This window comes from Monomorium pharaonis, chromosome 5 (assembly GCF_013373865.1).
Source record: "Monomorium pharaonis isolate MP-MQ-018 chromosome 5, ASM1337386v2, whole genome shotgun sequence".
NCBI classification, from domain to species: Eukaryota; Metazoa; Arthropoda; class Insecta; order Hymenoptera; family Formicidae; genus Monomorium; species Monomorium pharaonis.
Window position 1 is genome coordinate 24,273,529 of NC_050471.1, and position 22,697 is coordinate 24,296,225.

Consider the following 22,697-nt stretch of genomic DNA (forward strand, 5'->3'; position numbering starts at 1 on the left):
TTACATATTTTATTAAAATATATCCAAAATTATAAAATAATAAAAAAGCAAATTTATTTTAATTTTTAAATAATGCATATGTTACACACACACACACACACACACACACACAATAAAAATAATAATAGTAATATACAAGCGGGTTTTCAGCGATATTCAAAATGAAGAACGAGTTATTACATTGAAGTGCGCTCTAGGACGTACACTTTATTGACTCTCGATAGCAATAAACAACTTATCTTCGAGCGTTACGCACTTGTGTGACGTTTCCAACATTCAATAAAAGCTCCAAATTACCTTCTGCTAATAAAGATCACGTACATGGTTATTTACTTTATCTACTGCGTTATTTACTTTACCTACTGGCAATATAACTTTGCTCTGCTTTATCTACTACTGTTAAGTTCCATCCGCACACTTCTTTATGCAGCAGCGATAAAATTCTCTTTACAACATTACAGAATAGCTCATTTCACTTTCTCTTTACATTTCTTTTTATTTAAGTTATTCTATAATGCAAAAAGGTATCAACATAAAATTAACCGTCTTCAGTCGAGGCTGAAAACTGCAGCTATGTTAATCCTCGTTGACCTTCTGTGACAGATAATTTATGTGTGCGGTTCTCCTTACATACCTTCTATAATACTTTCATTAGAAATTTTGTACCCGTTATATTTCTCTGTTTGAACACGGCATTCAATGCGGCAGACATTCTAAATCGTCGCGTAAACGAAAGAAAAGAAGCGAGTTAAATTGTTCTTTTTTTTTGCCGAAGATATAGAAACGCATCGCTGATCACTATCATTAAGGAATTCCTCCGATTGCCGAAGGCTGCCGCGTATCCTTCGCTCGTGAAATCAAAGGAACGGTGAATGGAAACCTACGGAGCATTGCTCGCATACTTGCGATATTACGGTGCATGCGGTCGCATTGCTGAACGGCGAGGAAGGAATCCGAGAGATCGATCGGCGGCAGCTAATTTGATTTTGGGATAGCTAAATTGGCAATCGTAATTACGACTCGAATGCTTATTTGTTAAACTTTTAATTTATTTGTTAATATTTGTAATAATCAAAGGTTACAATAAATAAAAAGAGAATTAGAGTTCGCTTACGTTGTTCTAACAAATAATTGTAACAATTGTTCGTCTTCTATTTAATGTTAGATTTACTTGATTTCTAATTACGTTCAGCAATTAAAACAACGAGCATTTAGAATTAAGATACTCTTTCTTTAATAATTCAATTCATTACTATAATTTGAGTTTATTGTCAAAGATCTTTTACAGATTGAAGAATTTTAACGGTAATTAAAACGTGACGCTCTAAATAAGTGTGTAAATAATGTCGCATTTTGTTACACTGTAGCGATGAAATTAGTGGAACGCGTGTCCCATTACCTATTTCCCCCATTCCCATCACGTCCACGTTGTGGACTTGGTTTAATTTACTTGCCACGTGATCAGGAATGCCTGCTGCAAAAATAACGGCGTCGTTGTTCATTACATTCGCCAAGATAGAAGTTAGCTAAATCGAGGATAAGCAGGTACCTTGCGAGCGATGATAAAATGAAGTGAAACACGCAAAAGCCACAAAAGGGAAAAAAATCAATTCCGTTTCAGCCCGTTAACGTAGCGGGATTTCAGGAGGCAAAGCGCTGTCTTTGATAATCTATTTTTACTTATATATCTATCGATGCGAGTACAGTTTTTCCTATTAAAAAAATAACGCAAGAATATCTGGAAAAACCGGTGTATAATATTTTTTGTTACCTTGCTTTAACTTAGTGGTGTTAAGTTTAATTAATGTCTTTCAGTAATTGAACAGCAGTACCAAATACGTTAACTAAAAAATAGAAATATAAAGATTTTTAGAAACCTTTTACTTTGTTGTAAAACATTGTTTGTCGATTATATAAATACTACTGTTTGTTAGACACATCATATAGTATAATTATATATGTTAATATCTTTACATTTAGATTATATTTGTTTGTAATAGATTTTTTTAGAAGAAAGCTCTAAATATATAAATTATAGATTTTTATTTTTATTTAATTATCTAAACAGAATATGTTTTTATCAATATTAATATAGCGTAACATTTATAATTTCTAAGAAATAAAATGGTGCCTTTTTAAAAGAGCTATGCTAATATTGAAAACCTTTTTCTGTATCTTCTAAAATCATACATAAAATTTCAATATTAAAAATTAGTTATGATCGCATAAAGACTCATTTTTAATTAGTTGTATTTTCACTTTTGAATCCATATTATTCTTCTATTATTGTTTATATAATTTATACAAATTTATGTTTATTAATTATCGAAATTTTGTTTTGTTTCTTAATTATTTAATCGTCTTTATCTTATAATATTTTTTAAATTTATTTAAGTACTTTTTGTAAATAAAACCCACTTAATATAGACTGACTTCTTTCCTTATCTCTGACTCAAAATGTTTGATAGTATCCCTGTGCCTAATATTTATCGAAGGGTCTTCATTATCGAATCCTTGCAAGGCCAAATTTTCTTTTGCTCCAATCAATTAGGAATTCCATCGGTTTCGTTGGCGCGTAATCAGACCGAAGTTGACGATTATAACGAAAGTGACGTCGAAGTTGCTGAGGTCTTTAGAAAGGATCTTCCCCCACCACCCGTCAGGCCGCGGGAACAACGGCCCTCCTCTAGATTAGATGATCTCTTTGAGGAACTCTATGGCGGCCAGCACGAATCCTATCCGTGTGCAATCGTATTTGGAAAACACGGGGAAAGGGATGGAGAGGGAAAATGCACACACCTGCACGCACCTGCAACGTGGCGCACGCAATGTGACGTGCGCGCGGACCCAAACGCGCGGCGTTATGTACATACTTCGAGGAATCCTCACTGGACCACGAAACGTGAGATCTCTCGCATCCACTTCCTCCGCACCCTATTCACGTTTACCCACGAATAAATTGACATTATTAATATGCATTACGTCTCACACACACACACACGCGCGCGCGCGCGTGCGTAATCACATCATGAGTGCATATCTTACAATTGGATCGTTAAATATTAAACGTAAAACAACGCAAGCCTTGATATTTAATAGTATAACGAAGAAAATCAAAAGTATAAAGTTACATACGCGCTCTTTCTAGAACTCTCTCTCTCTCTCTCTCTCTCTCTCTCTCTCTCTCTCTCTCTCTCTCTCTCTCTTCCTTCTCTCTTTTTTGACTGTTTATTTATCCTAGTAGCACAAAACATTAGCGCAAAACGTAAAAGCAATATTCTTAATATTGGTACAATATTGTAAAATAAACGCTTCACTTATTTAGCCAATGTGTCTAAGTAGCAATATTGGTTCAACATTGGACCAATGTTGAACCAATCAATTTTTTATATTAGATACTAATTGCATTCTAATTTGGAACCAATATTTTATGACCAATATTGGCGTTACATTGGGGAAACATTGGCCAATGCACTCCCAGTATAACCAATGTTTAGCCAATACTAGCCAATGTATTGCCAATGTATTGTGCTACTATAGTACTTATAATTTTCAGTCATAATCAGGTGAAAGCGCGAAGCGCAGGGATTCCGAGACCGGTATGTACGCCGCTGTCCCGTCGGCGATTTACAGAACGTTTCACAAACGTTCGGAACCCGCGGCCGATCGTCACAGGTAAACCGGTCCGCTCTTCAGGTTCTACTCTCCCTGGATCCCTGGATCTACCTGTATCTTGGGACCGCGTGCGTAACGGTACAAACACGGCGTACGGTGGCTCCTCGTGGCGGTGGTGCGAGCTACTTTCCTCTTAGGCGAGGTCGAGCGGCCGCATACCACGATCCGGAATCGCGTCGTGGAAGCCAGTCGTTGCTCGATCGTCCGCGACGCTCAGATAGGGGGGAAAAAAGAATCTCAAAGGAAATTGCGACAACGGGGCGGGCCCGTGAGTTCGCGCGCAGTTTCGAAGCCATACGCCCCGCGAAATAACGCGCGCGATCGATCTCGCCGCCTTCATTCCGCGCTCCTTGGATTCCTCCCGGAACCGCGTGAATCCTCCGCGCGGAATTACAGTCACGTCACTGGAAATTCGTCGCGCTCCTCCTTCCGGTTGCCCGTAACACAACTGGCCCGACCCTGCTTCTATCAAAGGGATAGCACAGCGACATCCAGAGGTGAGTTCTCGATCGCGAGCACGAGAGAAAGAGTAGTTTCGCGATCGGCGGCGGCGGCGTCGTCGCGATCGATCTCTCTTCGCGCGAGCGAGTATCGGAGAATCTCCGCGCGCCGCTCGCCGGAGACATCGATGCCCGTCGCGGCGATATCGGCTCGCGGAGTCCGACGAGTGTTCCGCACACGCAGTGTGTCTCACATCATCGCGTTCGTAATCGATATATCGCGGGTGGTGACACGAGATTATTAACTCATCTCATTGGAATCAGCATCGATGCAACAATACTTCAGTACAATTTGCAGATTGAAGTTATTATTATTGTAAAAACTGCACTTAATACAATACAGTAATACATATTTATTATTATATGTTTTGTCATATTTTTAAAAAATTTGTATTATCAGATGTAAAAATTGTAGATAATTAAAAAAGTAAAATTAAAAATTAAAAATTATAAAGAATTCTGTATCAATGATCAGATATATTTAATTATTGATGGAGTTTTCTTTTTATTTCTTTTAATTTTTTGTTTGTACATTTTTTAAAAGAGAAATTGTATGTAGCAGATTATTTGTTTGTGTTACAAGTAAAAAGTAAAATTACAAACATTTAAAAATAAAAAAACTGCAGTTAATTGTAAATTATATGCAGAGAAAATTAAGAAGTAAATTATTTGCCAACGTTTTTTTCTACATAATTTTATTTCAACTTTACTTGAAATGGCAATACGTTAATAAAAATTGACATAAATACATACTTATAGAAGAAATATTTAATTTTAGTATTAAAACGTTTATCTCTTTGTTTTCATCTTTTAAATATTAATAATGTTTATAGCTGATGAAATATCTTTAAATGCTTCAGTGCTTTAGATCTATAAATATCATTTGAAACATTTTTTAAATATTTAAAAAAGGAAACAGGAAAAATAAATCACATATTTTTTGTAAGTATAATATAATCGTACTTCTGTAAAAATCTTGTACTTTTTAATTCTAACCTTCACAAACAAAACTTCTAGATACATTTTCAATCTCCATTTGTCAGTTCTAAAGAAAGCAAAAGGTTTCCTTAAACTACCTGCTAAAATCATCAATGATACAAGTTTTTAAATATCTGTTACCAGACGTGTCTTGTTAAACTTCAGGTGCATGTGATCCTAAGTAAATATATGTGCAATGTGTTGTGTATGTGTGTGTGTGTGTGTGTTTGAAAAACTTCAATTCCTGATCTGTCTACCTGTTCTGAGGAACGAGCGAAGGTTAAATTAACAGGCAGTTCTTATGCATCGGGAGCTCACCCAGGCCAGTCGAAAATCGAGAAATTTAGCCCGAGTCCTGGCCTAGCCTTGGCACGTGCATGTATGTATGCATGCATGCTTGTATACGTGTGCAGTTTTGTTTCTCGTGTTTGTTGTTGACCGTGTAATCATGTGAGCAGGGTAATGAGAATAAATAGAATAAACGAGAAACAGTTAGGTTAATACCAGAAAACAAATATAAATCGATCTCGTAGATCTTCTGCGCGGAGAAATGACTCGGGTTTAATTGAGGGTACTCAGAATACCGCGACGGTATTCCCCGTCTACCTCGCGGAATGTCGGAACAAAGTTCATGCGGTTGGCTTGTAAAATGGCGTGCCGTGGCGCGCGACATTCTGGCCAACGCACGATTAGGCGAAAGTATTCAAGGACAATGCGCCCCGACCACTAAATTAATGCAGTTACATGGGCCGGTATTCATAGTCAAATCTTATTTCAAGATCGTCTCAAGCAATGTCTTAAGATGCTAATACGGCTCTGTGATTGGTTGATGGCATCTTAAGACAATACTTAAGATGATCTTAAATATAAGATCCGAAATACCGGCCTTAAGACGTTGTTAAGAAAGATTTTTGTTGTGCACATATTATAAAATCCACGCGTGGATTTTATAATATGTTTTTTGGTTTAAATATAGTAATTCTTAGGTAAATAATATTAATAACGCTCGCTGAAGATTTGAGAAATTTCGTACCGTATTTGCGTTGATTTAAACAACTTATATTTCTTAAAATATATCTTCTGATAGGCAGGGGAGTGAAAGGAAGTTCTTAATCTGAAGATATGACATAACGTGCGATGTGTATGTGTGTGTGTGTGAATCAGATATACAGCATTAAATGAAGGCACATACCAAATTGGAATTTTAATAGATTAATTAAGTGCTATATAATCGCAGTAAGCAAAAGGCTGGCGGCGTGCCAGCAGATTCGAGCGGAATATCGTGGCAGACTGACGTCAACTGCGTCTGCATTAAACTCGTGTTCTACTAGTAAATGTCTGACGTACTCTGACGGCAAATTGTCAGCAGAAGCCGAATGAAATCTGTCATTTCGTAAACATTTAAGTGAAATTACTTTTGCAAAATTTCACGTGTTTGCAATCATGCTTTTAGCATGTTTTATTTACAGATTCTGTTATATATATTTCAACTGGCAGTTTTGTAGACAAAATTTATAGCACTTGCAAAATCTGTATTTTTTTCAAACTTAAAAAAAATGAATTTTAAGCCCATTGTTTATTAGGAGCTTTTTTCTTGTCAGTACTATCTATGACATATAAATAAATCTACTTAATTGAATTAAGAAAAAAGTTTTATAAATAAAAATAATTTTTTATTTGAATAAAAATTTGTTGGTCTATTTCAAATATAATTTTATTCAAATAAAATTCAGGTTCCCATATTTGACGAATAACATTTTATTTAAATTGAATTTCTGTTTAAATAAAATATTACTCAAGATAAATGTATACGTAAATTATTTATTATTATGCATAAAACTTTATTTTTTATTTGTTATTCCTTATTGAAAAATTGTTCAACTCTGACCTTTTCAGAGTGAATTTGGACAGCAAAAACATTTTTTATTGTTATACATATGTTGTTTATGCATTGCGAAAGGGTGTAATTTTTATATTTTCAAGATTCTTGTAAATAATTATAATGGTGCAAAAAAAATAATGCAGATACAGCAATGGATAATAGAAATAAAGAATATAGAATAATGCAAATAAATAACGTGAATAATGAATAATGTAAATAAATAAATAAAAAATAATTAAAATTCTATGCTAGAGAATTCTATGCTATTTATCACATAAATGCATACTTTTTTTTAAAACATTATATTCTTTATATACTCGAATATTTTCTATTATTTTTTTATATCTGTTTTTTAATATCTTGATATTTTCATGGCAACAACTTTCCTAAGCTTTATCTCTCATCGGATATAATCATAACATTGAAATGATACTAGAAAAGTCTGCACGATCAATTGTTAGAAATTATGCTATAAATTTCACTTAATTCTAAAAGACTCGTAAAGTGCTCTCTTTATGGATAGGCGGAAATGATTGACGTCGAGGATACGCGGCGCGATTGCACGCGAACGGTTCGCCATGGCGTAGCACGAAAGTCCGATTGTGAATGATACGAAGCGAATAATAAAAAACCGCAAATAGAGAGAGAGAGAGAGAGAGAGAGAGAGAGAGAGAGAGAGAGAGAGAGAAAGTGCTTCCTAAAAGCTTTCTTATCGGTCAGGTCGCTCACGGGTTGAATTCCGTTCAAGAGAGACATGCCCCCCCATTTGAGACACAGCAGCGACGGCGGCGCGCGGTTTCGGTCGAATAACTTCGGCTTGGACGCAACTCTGTGACTTTGAAACGAGCCGGCTGTATAAGCATGCGAACAACCAGATCACGCACGATTGATCTCCCCGGTTCTGACTCGTGCCTCGATAGAACCGCGAAAGAGGCGCGCGATTATGAATTACGTAAGATCCTTGTATCACCGCGCAGCCAGGCTGCTGCTTTCTCTGTCTGACCTGAATAACTTGCAACGCAAAGTTCCTATTCTCTCGCCGCCATTAGCGCTCGTTGTAAAATTGTCACCGGAGAGAGCGAGAGAGAGAGAGAGAGAGAGAGAGAGAGAGAGAGAGAGAGAGAGAGAGAGAGAGAAAGATTTATTATCCCTCGAGATTTTAACTCTTTAACTCGAACGCAGTGAAGCAATATGTGTGCATACGTTAACCTTAAGAGAACTTTGTGAGAGAATTTAAGTAAAGCTTGAAATTGACCGAGGAGAGTCATGTATGATTACGTATGAATTTCATGTATGAATTTCAGAACTCTAATTAAATGTATCTTTTAATTAATGTTGTACACAGCGTGTTTGTCATTATCTGTATAAAATTATCCAGACAATTCTCTCGATAAAGAAACGACTCTATTTTATATTTATTTTCTAATATTTTAAATATTAGAATATATATTAGGTTTTTCTTGGATAAAAGAATTGTTTTTTTTTTTTAATAAATGTGAAGTATTGTTCTTAATTTCAACCTTCAAGTTATTTTTTTTAATGCAAGAATTTTTTGATGTGATAACAGATAGCACTGGATAGAAAATAGTAATGTAGTGAGCACAAAAAAAACTTTGTTAATTTTTATAATGTGAGTTATATATTTCCTTTATATTTCTCAACTTTGATTTTTATTTGCATATTGATCCAAATCAAAAGAGAAAAATATTTTGTCAAATTAAATTGTTAAAGAACATTTGCTTCAAAGAAACAAGGGTTTACAAAAAACAATATGAAAATATTGTTTTTTATATCCTAAATTATTTTATTTTGTTCAAAAATATTGAAATTATCTACATAACACAATAGATAATTATATATTTTATCTAAATAAAATTAAATTTAAAATAATCTTTATGTTATCAAAGATACGTTTATAGATATGTATGCATTTCATGTTATAATCACAATTTTTTGTAAGTATTGAAATAAAAATAAGTAGGTATTTGTCCAAATTTGTCACGTTGAAATTGATGATTTTTGATACAGCTGGCAACTAAATTGTTTACACTTTATTATATTATATTTCAACTTTCGTACTACAGCCGGAAGTAACAGTTTTTACTCGTCCATAGATCTTCATTTTTTCTTAACTTTAAGAAAAGTGTGTAAAGTCTATATGTATATATATATATATATTTAATTTTAATTTTCTAAATTCCGATTTCTCTCCGATTCCCGTTACGAACGTTTAGAGATTCCTGTACTCACTTGATCTCGGCGCCAAATACACTTGTGTTGACCGAAGAAGAGACTGACGCGAGACACGAATATGTATGCTTTGCGAAACCGGTCAGCCGTTTAGCCATTTTCCGGTGAAGCCGCCAGGGTCGGTCGCCGAAAGAGCCGATGATAGATGGAAGAAGTCGCGGCGCAGCGGACAATGAGCAACGGTGTCGAAAGGGCAAATCGCCGAGCGTCGTCGCCATTGTCTTCGGCGCGTATCACGTTCCATCGTGAATGTAACCCACGCGTCTTCTCGCGGGCTCGCCGCCGTTGATCGAGGGTGACTAACCAAATTAGCATAAAATTGCGAAATGTATTCCGCGGTGAGCACGCGGGAGAAGGACGCCGGCCGTTCGCTACTTTTACTGGAAGCTTTAGCTCCGCGCTCGAGCGTGCGCTCGCGCACACAAGTCGCGGGTATGAAGCGCAAGCAGGGTCGAGTGGCGCAGGCACGGTAGGTTTTACGAGGTTACTGCCTCGAGAGTAGCCTTGAGAATAACAATTTTGCAGCTTGAATATTTAACTTCGAATATAAATGTTTGAAAAATTGCGAGTTGAGAGGAATAAATTGACGAGAATTTAGGATTCTCAGAAGAATCTTTGTACACTTTTGATGTAACGAGAAGAATTGTGACAATCGTTAAAAGATACAATGGCTGGTAAAATAAAAGTATGGAGGATGTGCCACATTAATACATTATAAGAAAATATTGTAAATGATAGAAATGAAAATGATTTGAACTGTTGGTTTACGAGACTATTCTGAAAATAATAATTTCACAGTCTGATAATTCAATTTTAAACATAACTGTTTACAAAATAGACAATTAAGAATTAACAGTTATGACAATTGTTAAAACAATCTATAATATATTGTAAAAGTACAATTGTTAACTTTAAAATGAAGATACATAGAATGTTTTACATCCAATTAATAAAAAATAATGTAAAGGATTGAACAAGGTGACTTGAACGCGTTGGTTCACAAGGCTACCTCCGCTGAAAATAATGATTTCGCTGCCTGGAAATTTCATTTCAAAATAAGTATCTGAAAAATATGGAAGTAACAATTAAGAAGATAAAAAATGAAAATTATTGTTAAGAAGAGTTGTGAAAATAGCTGACGAAGTAAAGGTATGCAGGATGTACCACGTCAATTTCTATGAGACAATATAATTGACGGAACTGAGAGAGAAAGTGATACGACTTGGTTTCATAATCTCTTTGTATCTTTCCGCTCTACAACCACTTTAATGTGTGTCAAAAAGAAAACAGGCTCATTTTTGTGCAATTTACAGCAGCATATGATATCATATGCAATGGAAGACATAAACGATATTTATACATCTTATACGCGTCGCATGTAGATACGTGCGTGGTCGTGTGTATCTCAATCTTACAGAGTTCATTGCGACACTTCCCATATTTCTGAACGTGTAATTATGATCGATATCAAGCGTGCTCACGCTTCGGTCTAATGTTTCCTTCGGACATAGTCCGCAGCTGCAACGTTGCGAGGATTATTTTAATTTTAAAGAAAATTATTTCAATAATTAAGATAAAAAGGACCATGATATGTACGTAGAAAGAACAATTTTGTTAAAGTATCTAAAATTTAGGTAAAGATAGATCTGAAAAAAAAATTTGTTACATTAGCAGAATAATTATACGGAAATGCTTAAGCATGATAAATGCTACACAAATTTTAGACCTTCAGCTTGAGGATCCAACAAATTATTTTTAGACTTATATGTAGCTAAAATTTTAGCTGAAGTATATAATATATAAATTTTTAGATATTCCAATAAAACCGTTTTTTCCATGTATAACACAATTAAAATAAAAAAAACGCTAACGAACAGTCACAATAAGATTTTAGTATTTAATATTAAATGTTTATTAATATTTCTTATGTGATTTTATACATATTCTTCTAATTTTTTATATAATGCTACTTTCGAACTTGAACGTAATTTTTAAATGGAACCAGTGAAGTAATATCGTAATATTACATTGATAATCAATATGTTAACATGCATTTACTACAATGTATCATTAATATTGAAAAATTATTTCAATATATATATATATATATATAGTCGATAAATAAAATCTTTATTCTTTAAAATGATATAATTTTAACTTTAGAACTTTTTATAAATATACACATGTGTATGTGCGCGCGCGTAAGTGTGTGTGTGTGTGTGTGTGTGTGTGTGTGTGTGTGTGTGTGTGTGTGTGTGTTATAAATAAAGAACATTAATATTCTTCGATCTGTGCCGGAAGTTACGGTGATGATTGGAAGGGATAATTGAATGGCAAGACGGAGCAATGCTTCCGTTACAACCGTGATTGGCGTAATATTTCTTGGCACGTGCGTAAGATCTGACATTGAAAATTGATAGATGAACGGTATCGCATCTTACAGTCAGCTATAAGAACGAGATCAATATTAATTCTTGCAATCTTTTCTTCAAATAATTTGTTTATTTGTTTTGTTTCAGCACTGGTCAATTGACGCAAAATGACGGATACTTTCACACAGAGGTCGACTTAACGCCGTTCCAAGATGTACGCCGAGTGGCAAAAGGTGAGTTGATATTTTCGTGCTATGTATCTTGAAAGGCTCGTTGTAAGTTGTTTTTACGTAGTTATAATAATATTAAACACGTTTGCGAGTATTGCGTAAATTATAAATGTATTTTTCGGCTTAATACAGTGAACGAAAGTTAGGGGACTTATCGTTTATGTATATCTTTTAACACAGGAGCTTTAGCATAACGAATTTCAAATATAATGAACAAATTTTTAGCAATAAATATGATAATTTGTTATTTAAAAATATTTTTTTTATAAGATTGATAACAGGGTCGGATAACAGAGTAATTAGTTAAAATTAGTTGAAAGTTAAATAATAGAATTAAGAAGTTAATAACTTTTAATTTAGCTCTTAGAAATTTAAAAAATACAGGCTTTTTAAATTTATTCTCTTTTTTCGAAAACGACAAAAGGTTTTGATCGTGAATGTCCCAATTTTCTTTTTTGCGTTTCTTTTTTTATGTAAAAAAGTGAAAATGGTCTTACTTTATTGCAGTTTAAATAATTTTTAAAAGAATAAGTAGATCTAAATAAACTTTTACATCTTTACATATTTATTAAAGTTTCATTAGTATATGTAACAAAATTTTACTTCGTAATTTAATTTATAATGTTTCTTCATCAAATTTGCAAATAAACACTACAAAATATAATTTTGCATCAGAATCAGAAGTAAAGAAAATTAAATAACTTTTAAATTAATGAGAGAAAATTATGTTTCAATTTTACTTAACAGATATATAAACATGGGACAATCCATAAAATTTATAAGCTTTTCGTAACACTTTGCGTTACATACATTCTTAAGTATTGTTTTTAAAACTTTTTTTTATATAAAAGTAAAACAATTTTACCGAGAAAGTTTATAATCGAAGGAACCGACGGGGCGAAGGAATTGACGTCATGATAGAAAAACGATCGCTCCTAAAGCTTGTTAATCATTCGATAGGGCGTTACGATTCCCACTCGTGGACTTACTAGACCAGTAGACTCGTAAGACAGTCATTTTTGGATTGTCACGACCGTTGCACAATGTTTACGTGGTCACGACCGCAGTGGGATCTCGTTGCGTGGTCGGAGTCAATGATCTGCGCACACGCAATTGCATCGCCGCTCGTTCGCAGCAGCCACTTTCCAACGCCTCGTCCGACGCGGCCTTTCGACGCTTAGTTAACGATCGATCCGCGCGCCGATCGTCTTCGACTTTGCAGGATTAGAAGAAAAAAAAACGCACTTTGGCTTAAGAAATGAGTTTTCAAGGTTGCGCTCGAAAGATCATGAGTGACGCATTTGAAAATATATACACGTCTATCGCGGCGGTTTAAGTGTGTGCAATTTCGTAAAACTTTTTTAAGTAAAAGAGATTGGATGGCAAGCCTTGCAAAATTGGAGAAACCGACTTTTTTAACGTAATACGAGCACCACGAGATATTGGCAAGGATTCTGAAATTATAAGCGACTGAAATGCACTTTCACTAGTGAATTCAATTTGACTGTGTTCAAAGTCCGATTTGCATCCCGCTCGGCTGTACCTTCGAATTTAGTTGTAACCGTACGCGAACGACAGGGGCGGCAAATGCCGAAGCAAATTCAAAAGGAGTCTTGCCACGCGAATGCGTTCGGAATGCATCGCGAGCGCGATTGCTGGCGCAATGGCGGCTTCTCACTTTTACTTCGCTCCCCGCGCATCCAATCGCGAATAATGAGCGGCGGAATAATTAAGGAAGCATTCCTTGCGCGTCGAAGTGCAGAAGGGCATTAACGAAATTGAAATGGATATTAAATAACCGGCACTATCGAAAATGAAGACGCGAAGCCGCCGGGGGAAGAACTTAATGAGCTGTGCCATACTTCTTTCCAACAGCTCGGATACTTTATCTTCTGTCCGTAAAGACCAGTAAAGACAATTTTCAAACGAAACGGTGTTGCAAGTCTATTTTCTCTCTTCCCCCCCCCTTCAATTTAAAAGAACGGAGTAATTCAGAAGAGTTATGCAAATCTGTTTAGCGTCGATAAATCAACTCGGCGTGTGTATAAGACAGTCCACTGTAAGAAGAAAAAGAAGAAGAAGAAGAAATCGTGTCTTATCTCTTGCGGTTGTAGTGCGCCGCGCTCGGCAATCGACAATTTCTATCGCCTCTTCTGCAACTCGCCACGGCCGCTAGGCAGAATAGCTCCTTCCCTTCGCGCGCGCGCGCGCGCGTACGTTCCTCGCGGCCTCTCCTCCGCGTAGCCACCTGTGTGTAGCAGCGTAATATCCGCACACGTGCATGTATGCGGCTGCGCGCGCGCGCGTATTTAGCGCGTAATTTATATAAGAAGAGAGGCACGCTTGGTTCCACCCCAAAGCGCTTCGATCCACTGGCGCCGGCAGCTTATGATTTCATCGCGGCTAAAAAAAAAAAAGGAGAATTTCCGTCGTGATTAGGAAGAGGCGGCGGCCACCCGACTGGTGAGACAGAGGGGGACTTCGCGGGAAACGGGGAAAGTGCGATCGCGGCGTCGTGATTAGAGACGGACGCGTCCGATCGAGGAATATGAGGCCGCTTTCGGGCACGGCCTAATTAGCCAGCGTCTCAATTAAAATTGCACATATACGCCACTGCGTGCAGTGCGCGGAGGCAATTGTTGCAGAGAGGGAACGAAGGCCCCCGCAACTTCCAGTGCTGCGTCGAACATCCTAGTGTCCGCGTCGCGGCGATCATCATCGTCATCGGCCTCGGCGGCGAGGGAAAGGGGGCCCCCTTGCCCTTCTCGCGAAAGGGTTGACGAACGGTGGGACCGAATATGGGATGACACCGCGCGCGTCGAAACGGCACCGTTAACGAATTCTTCCCCCCTTCCCCCCCGCGCGTGTGAGGCCGTGGACTTTTGCCGACTGACCCAATGCGCCCGATAGAAGAGACGGCGTGGCCTCCTGACTTCTTTAAAATTCGAATTTAACATGCGCGCGACAACGCGGACCTCGTCGAACGGCTTGGGTCGCGCTCGTCGAACGTGACGGGAGTCCGCGATGAGACACCCTGTGAATGAGCTCCCGAAATGCGAAAATGGGAAAAAGGCAAGGAAGGCGGAAAACAGTCGGATGCGGAAATGCACGTCGCACGGAAGAATGTGAAATCTTGACCCGAATCGGCGGCAGCTCAGCCTGAGACGTTGCATACGGGTTTCAATCGGAAATAAGAAAAACATGTTTATGCGACATGTTCCATCGGTCGTAAATACTCTCCGCGGACGAAGCGGTTTTCTTGACGCAACCGGGCGACTAGTATCTAACTGAAAACTCGTTCGGGCGCAATCGCGACGTGCTTGACCCGTTTTTTGATTTGTCTCTTTTTTTTTCCTTCTTTCGCGTAATCAGTGTTAAAATCGCGCGTGTTACGCACGGGTGATTAAATTTCACAAATAAGAGAATAGAAAAATATAACATAAATTTATATATATTTTAAACGAAGATCATGATAAATAATATAAATGTGTAGACACGCTGTTCACTTCAATTAATAAATCCGTGTATTTAAATAAATAAGCCAGTAGATAACAAATAATACTAACATAAATGTGCGTGAATGTGTAAACCCAGTTGATATTTGACTCGACAGAGTGACTCGCGTGAAGTTTTGAACACATTTCTTGAACTATTGACCGTCACGTCACGTCAATCTCAAACGAGGCATCGGATCTCCCGACGATCTTGCGGGTGAAAGACGCGCGTGTCGCGTGTGTTCGATACCTCGGTCACATCCGTGAGAGTTGCGCAGCGGACATTGACTCGAAACGCTATACGCGTCTACGACGAGGTTGTTATTTAAATTGAGCGAACTCGAAGGAAAGAGGGAGAGATGCGATCGAGAAACTCGACGTCGCTATAACCGAAGAAAAACGCAATCATAGCGCACGCGATGTTTTTAAGAAAAACGAGGAAAGAGGAAAGAGTAAGACGTAAGTAAGTAAGAAAGAGTAAGTACGTTTGTGTGCCTAATATCGTGAACTATGGAAATAGCCGGAACACACGTCGAAAACAAAACGCATCATTCTCTAAAGACTCTCGTACGCAACCGTCTTCGAAGATTGCATCCTTGTTAGAAATCCAGATGACGCTGATCTGTAATCACGCGACAGAAAGAGAAAGATGAACAGATGAAGATATGTGTGCATTATTTTCTTGGAAAAGTTTGCGAAAGGAACGCACGGGTTGTGTTTGACTTTTGCTACGCTGCACGCGCTCGAGGCAACTATGAATAAACGTTCGAAAGTTAATGAAATCTAGTGGAGGAGCCGATATAAGTGATATAAGGACTTCCGCGATTACACGAGGAGAAGGGTGGTTGCGCGATCAGTCCGCACATGAGGTGCCCGGTCGATCGCCAATATTCCCGGCAGCGATGGCCAACGTGGAGCCGGGCTCAAGCACTGCGAAGCAGCAGCAGCATAGACGGCGACGCTGGTCCGTGGGTCGATCGTCGACCCCGCGAAATCACTTTTCGCTGCACTCCTCGGAAGGTGCTTTCTACGCTTCTTCGAGCGCGGAACCGTTATCCGGCGGCCGCGGCGGACGCGCATTGCATAATGCGAGTGGCGGCGGCCCAGACCCAGATTCGAATTCCGTCCTGGATTCCTGCGCGCCGGAAACGGATGGCCGGCAGCAGTGCCGGCCGTCCCAGGACGCGGGTACGGATCGACGTGCGAGCGTCGCGAGGAACAACCGCGAGAACACCTATTACACGGTGCCGCGCAGCCTGACGATCTCCCGGAAGGAGATCCTGCGACGGAGGTGCGTCAAGGATGACGATGTCGAGACGTTCCAGCCGGAGAGGGAACAGGTCGACAGAAGACCAAGAACGTTGCCGTCGATCGGTAGGAGAGCTCATCAGGACACTTCCGAGCGCGCTACTTCCTCGCTCGTGAGGAGGGTCTCCAGACAGGACATTTTGCGGCGTCGCGAGAGCATCGAAGCGAACTCGCAGCTGAAAGATGTCGCGAGAACGTCTTCGGGTTACCCGAGTTCCGGTCGCTCGAGGATCACTAAGGAAGATCGCGATATCTCGCGGCCGTCAACTTTGCCGAAGGTCGTGCACACCTCGAGGACATCCCGTTTGGAAGAGTACTCCTCCTCGAGGACGAGGGAAACCGCCGGTGGCAGGGAGGCTCCCATCTACGGAAGGATTCGGCGACGGAAAATGTCGCTGCCGACCGGTGCCGCGACTTTGCGCGACTCCGCGACTCCCTCGAGCACCCTGACGAGGTTCTCCAGGACAAGGGCGAGCGGAGAGCGCGCCGAAGCGTCGACGAAGACCGTAAGGCATCTGCGAGATCCCGTTCCCGACCTACCCGATCGGTCCAGATGCACGGATGACGTCACTCGTGACGATATTTATGTCAAGGTCGCGTGCAAAGGCTCCAGGCAGACTCCTCATGAGGAGAGATCAGAGCCGGTCGACCGAGCGATGTCCAGGCGCAGGATAATCACCAACGTGGAAATCCAAAAGGGTTCCTTGGGGCGAAGGATGCACCAAGATCGAGATCAGGACGTGGTCAAGATTAAGCATGACGCCATACTGGTCTCCAAAGCGGATATCGATCGGTTGCGTAATTTTAAAACGGGGAGAAACGATCTCGAAAACACGAAGACGTCTCGTCAGGTGCAGGACACCGCCTGTTCCGCGCGTAAAGATTCAAAAGCGGACTCGTGGTCCTCCCGCGGTAAGTGTCCTCATAGAGATTCCACGTGGAGCAGCGAAAGGCAAGCGAGCTACCGACGGAAATCGCAGGTCGAATTGCTGAAGACGCAAACGGGGGACTCGAGGACGGGAATAAGATCGACGACGTTGCCGAGCTACATGAAGATCGCACGGAAGACGTCGACGGGGAATCCACCGGCGCGAAATGCGGACGAGCAGACAAGAGTCTCGGCTAGCGGAGTGTTGACGAAGCAGAGTAAAGAGAGATCGAATTATGTGAGAAAGACGGCGACGTACGGCCCGACGACGCACGTCAGAGCGCTCAGCGACGCGAACAGTGTCCGTTCCAACTCCCCGGACATGTCATCGTCGATATTTGGTTTCTGCACCGGAAAGAGGCGGATGCCGGCGTCCTCGACGGCGCGTAGATCCCCGTCGTGGAACATGAAAACGGTTCGAGATTATTTATGGGTGTTTTGATTCGAAGGAAATATTAAGAAATATTATTCTAACAAAGCCTTAATAAAATTTTCGAAGGATCTGCTCTATGCACGAATATTTAAAACGCATATATGCACAGTGAACACAAGTTTTGTATTGATCATACTGATTGGCAAAAAAAGTTGGAATAATGTATTTCCCTAAAAATTGTCTATTACTTTAAGTGAATTTTAATAAAGTAAAATTGCACCATAAAATTTGAAACCAGCTTCTATTTTGAAATTTCGATAGCAAGAAATCTTTTTATTGTAAATGTGAAATAGTTTAATTAACTAGTCATAGATAATAAAAGCCACAGTGTTTAAAGAAGAAAAATATAATAAATTCTCGTTTATTAAAATATTAAAATATACAGCAAAGATATATGAAATGTTTATGTGATTAAATCGCTTATTTGAAGTATAATAGTAATAATGTTATTTGCAGGGTGAATTGGTATGGTTCGACCCCGGTGTCGGCCACGTGCTGCCAGGCGAGGTTCTGGAATATCACAGAGCCGCCAATGTACTTTCGGTCCAAGCGGTGATCGCCGGCAAGGTAAGATAAGGCCGTCTAGAAAGCGCTTACTAATCGTCTGTATAACCTGTATTTAACCATGCATAATTACGAATGATAGAATGTGAAAGAATTCAATAGCTATGAAAAGATAGCACAGACGTGCTCTTTCGGTTAGTAAACAGGCCTTTCTATCGACGATACGCAGCTATCTTGAACTCCTGGCAGCCGATCACTTTGCATTTTCTATAAACGACGTCATTCAAGCGAGTCATTAATTCATGTACGATTTGCGTATCTTTGCCAAAACGTTTACCTAACTTTTTTACTTTAAATTTGTCTATATATGTATATTTAATTTCACAAAAAGATATTTAAACATATTTAAAGTTGATTTTACCGTTTAATTACAAATATTGGAAATATAACTAATTTTGAAAGTCAATTAAACTGACTCATATCTTGGTCAAAATGTTTATGTAAACGTTACAATTTTTGTTGTAAGTTTATATGTATTTTTCGTTTTTTGAAACAAATATTTAAATGTATTTAAAAGACTTTTATTGTTTGATTACTACTGATTTGAAAATATAATAATCTCATTGACTCATATATTTGTGGCAAAATGTTTACTTAAGTATTTATTGAAATATTACGTTACTTATTTTAAATTTATTTATATATTTAATTTTTCGAAAAAGATATCATAGAAAATTAATTATTTAAGTTGAGAGAAAAAATATCGGACAGAAAATAAGAATATCTTCAAATCAAGAATGAGAATTTTCAATAATGTTATCATCAATTATCATTATATTGTGCTCTCTTTCTAGATGATTATTATAATATTGAAATAAAAAATGTAATATTTATAAAATTAAAATTTAAGATTGTCAAACTTTTAAAAATGATTTTACATTTCTCCTTACATATGAGAAAATAATTACTAATTTGATACTAACTTCTTTTTGTAGAAGTGTATTTAAAATTAATTATACAGTTTTCTTTTAATAACATTTTGAAAACCTAAAGATTCAATTGGTTGCCGGAGCAAAAAGTTGAATACAGCTTACCCCTCAAGCTGACTCGATTGACAAACGATTCAAGACAATCAGAACGTTGTCAGATCAAACGGGAATAGAGCTGCAAATGTGCATGATATCTGAGCGATCTGCACGGTCGGTTCTTGACTTTTTAGCGCGGCCCTCGCGTGTTTAAGTTCGTTTCATTAGACGAGAACGAGAGGGGCAACTCTCACGTCGCGCGCTCGCGCCCGCGTCAATCTGGTTCCACGTTTTTTCATTCAATCTTTTCGTCCTTCGCGCGCGCGTGCGATTTTCAAGTTCGTGCTCCCGGGCCTTGGAACCAGCACTATCGGTCATCGATCTTCCACGGTCGTAGGTGACGCTAGAATTTTGAAAGGAGAAACTACACGCGGCAAAGTGAAAATAACTTGGCGGGCGATTGTTCGTAGCTATTTCCATTTAACACGGGGCAACTTCATTATGCAACACCGACGCCCATCGCGGGACGTTTAAAAACGAGCAATTTTTCCTGAAGCTTTGTGTTCTCCGCGTTGTCGTGCACTAGTTGCGGCACTGCACTTCACCGGTGTCCCATTATAGATGACGATGCATTGGCGTAAGGCACGCCAATCGTTTAGAAAGAAAAAAGAAGTATTGGGATATCTCTTGACGCGCGTAGGCTCGCGAACTTAACGGTATTCACAATCCGATTTCATATTTAAAAACATGTTAAGTGTAAATCTCAAGTGGGATCGTAAATAGTTTCGTGATTTCATCCAATGGAATGATCGTGCTACATCTTGTACGTGCGACTTTAATCTTAAAAAAAATCTTAAATATAAGGCTTAGGTGGAGTCTCATATAGTTTTAAAATTCCAGTCAATGGAATGATCGTATAATACAACATCTCGTACTTGCTTTGACTTTGTAGATTGAAAACAGTTAGAAACTGATCTGTATTATAAATTTTGAAATTAACGAGCGTGTCCTGTATCCTGAACAATTTTTTTTAATACGTTCCACATTTTTTTTATGTGCTGAGGGTAAAAGTAATTATAATTACTATAACTTGACTAATTTATAAAAATTTTTGGTGCAAATTATATATTTATAGTTTTAACCGTGCAAATTATAATTATTACCATGTAAATAGTAAGCGAATATTAAAAGAATAGTTATACTCGCTATAATTCTAATTTCATGAAAATGTTTATTTTATTTAAATTTTCCATAACTTGACATTACTATATCTATTAAAAATTAAAATTATAATTTATATTAAATTTTTTTCATAATTGATAACACTATTAACATAATGTTATTAACAGTAATAATTATTAAAAAAATAGAGCTCCTAATCATAATTATTTTTTCATGCAATTATAGTAAAAAATATCAAACATTTTTTTATTAAAAAATGTAGAGATAATAACTTCGATATTTTGTAACACCAGAAAAATCTGGTTTGTTTAGTGAAAATTATAAACTTTGAGAGATGTTTCGTTGTTTTCTATTATTTCGGTTTGCAATTACTACAGTCTTAAAGTATTTCAGAGTTTTTTTTTTTAGAAACTATCCAGTTTATCGCGATTATTTTCCGCAAATAAAATTTCGTCCAGAATTAAGTAGAAATTTTACAGAACCTTTCGGTTTTTTTTAATCTCATAAAATTTTGTTGATCCGTCGAAAATAAGTACCGGCGGCGCCAATGGAGACGCAACTGCAAACGCAGACGGGCTGGTATCCGGTTAAGTCTCACGTGAGTGGCTCTCTCGCTTCTTATGTGAATTCGCATGAATCCTCCTTTTTTATCGGACATTCTCCTTAGAAGCCGCGTCGAGAAAACGCAGGCGGGGACGATCGCAAAATTCGTTTCAGCTGGAAAGTCGCGACTTTAGGCATTTTCCCTCCAGCGCCGTTAGAAATTGGAAAGAAAGTGTCGCCGGGTGATTGCGGGCTCGCGAGCAGTCATAAAAATTATACAAATGCATGCTGTTGTACCGCCGCGGCCACTCTGGATCTTCGTGCGGAAAAACGACGAATAATTGCATACAATTATGTGTTTAAGCCGCAAATCTTTACTCTCACCAACCTGAGCGGAGTGAAGCCCAGGCAGGACTTAGGTCAAAATGGCGTGGAGGATATGATTCAGTTGACGTAAGTCATGAAATTATCACGTGTCTATTTGCGTGATTGTCACACGCCGGCGTTAAACAAGCTGAATAAATTGCAGGGATCTGAACGAGGCGTCGTTATTATGGAACTTGAAGATCCGTTACGACAAGGAACTAATTTACGTACGTCGCATTTACGTTAACTCGTTTATCTCCCAGTAATTAGCAGCTGACTTGAATAGTAATCATTTATGATGAATTTTTAGACGTACACGGGAAGTATCCTCGTAGCGGTGAATCCGTACAAAATGTTCGACATCTACGGACTGGACCAAGTGAAACTTTACGAGGGACGAATCCTTGGTACACTTCCACCGTCAGTATTAATTCCTTTTTACCTATTTTTTCTACTAATTTAATTTAAGAAATAAAAGGAATTTTTGAAGAAAAAAGTATAATACGTAATATTAAAATAAGAAAAAAAGAATATTAGTCTTTAATATAGTCTTATTAATTCTTTAATTTGATTGTGCTTTCAATCAATCTTTTTATTTTTTTAATCTTTTATTTTTTTAATTAAATGAGAAAAAAAACATTGTCCCTTCAATGTCCTTTTATCGATTTAAAAATGTAATAGTCACGTGGTAACAGATTGCGGCTATATGATGGAGACTCCAAAGCTTCAATTTTGAGTTCCTTCAGTATTTCCGTAGTGTGAACAGTGAGAAGCCTGACATTATCTTGAAGCAAAATAACTCCCTGACAAGTCGTTTTATTTGCTCGATTGCTGGTTTCAATTCGGCCTTTAACATCTGTGAATAATTGACACTATTTAGTTGGTCCGGTTGCACCAACATTGTTTTAATTTTACGCAAGATTTAAACATACGCTTATCTTTATCTTTTTTTTTAAATAAATAAAGACAGAGATATATTTAAGTTTCGTTTAAAGCCAAATAACTTTGGTGCAACCAGACCTTTCTG

At 38.1% G+C, this 22,697-nt stretch overlaps 1 protein-coding gene across 1 annotated transcript in view; it reads left to right on the top strand.

The window, feature by feature from the left end:
• The first annotated feature begins 3,722 nt into the window (after positions 1 to 3,722).
• LOC105832786 (unconventional myosin-XV) overlaps positions 3,723 to 22,697 on the top strand; it is a 60,451-nt gene continuing 41,476 nt past the window's right edge. The window contains exons 1-6 of the mRNA XM_036286925.1: positions 3,723 to 4,172; positions 11,805 to 11,890; positions 18,507 to 18,617; positions 21,669 to 21,757; positions 21,834 to 21,897; positions 21,981 to 22,090. Of these exons, the coding sequence (XP_036142818.1) occupies positions 11,870 to 11,890; positions 18,507 to 18,617; positions 21,669 to 21,757; positions 21,834 to 21,897; positions 21,981 to 22,090 (395 nt within the window). The 5' untranslated portion in view covers positions 3,723 to 4,172; positions 11,805 to 11,869. The remainder of the gene's footprint in view (positions 4,173 to 11,804; positions 11,891 to 18,506; positions 18,618 to 21,668; positions 21,758 to 21,833; positions 21,898 to 21,980; positions 22,091 to 22,697) is intronic.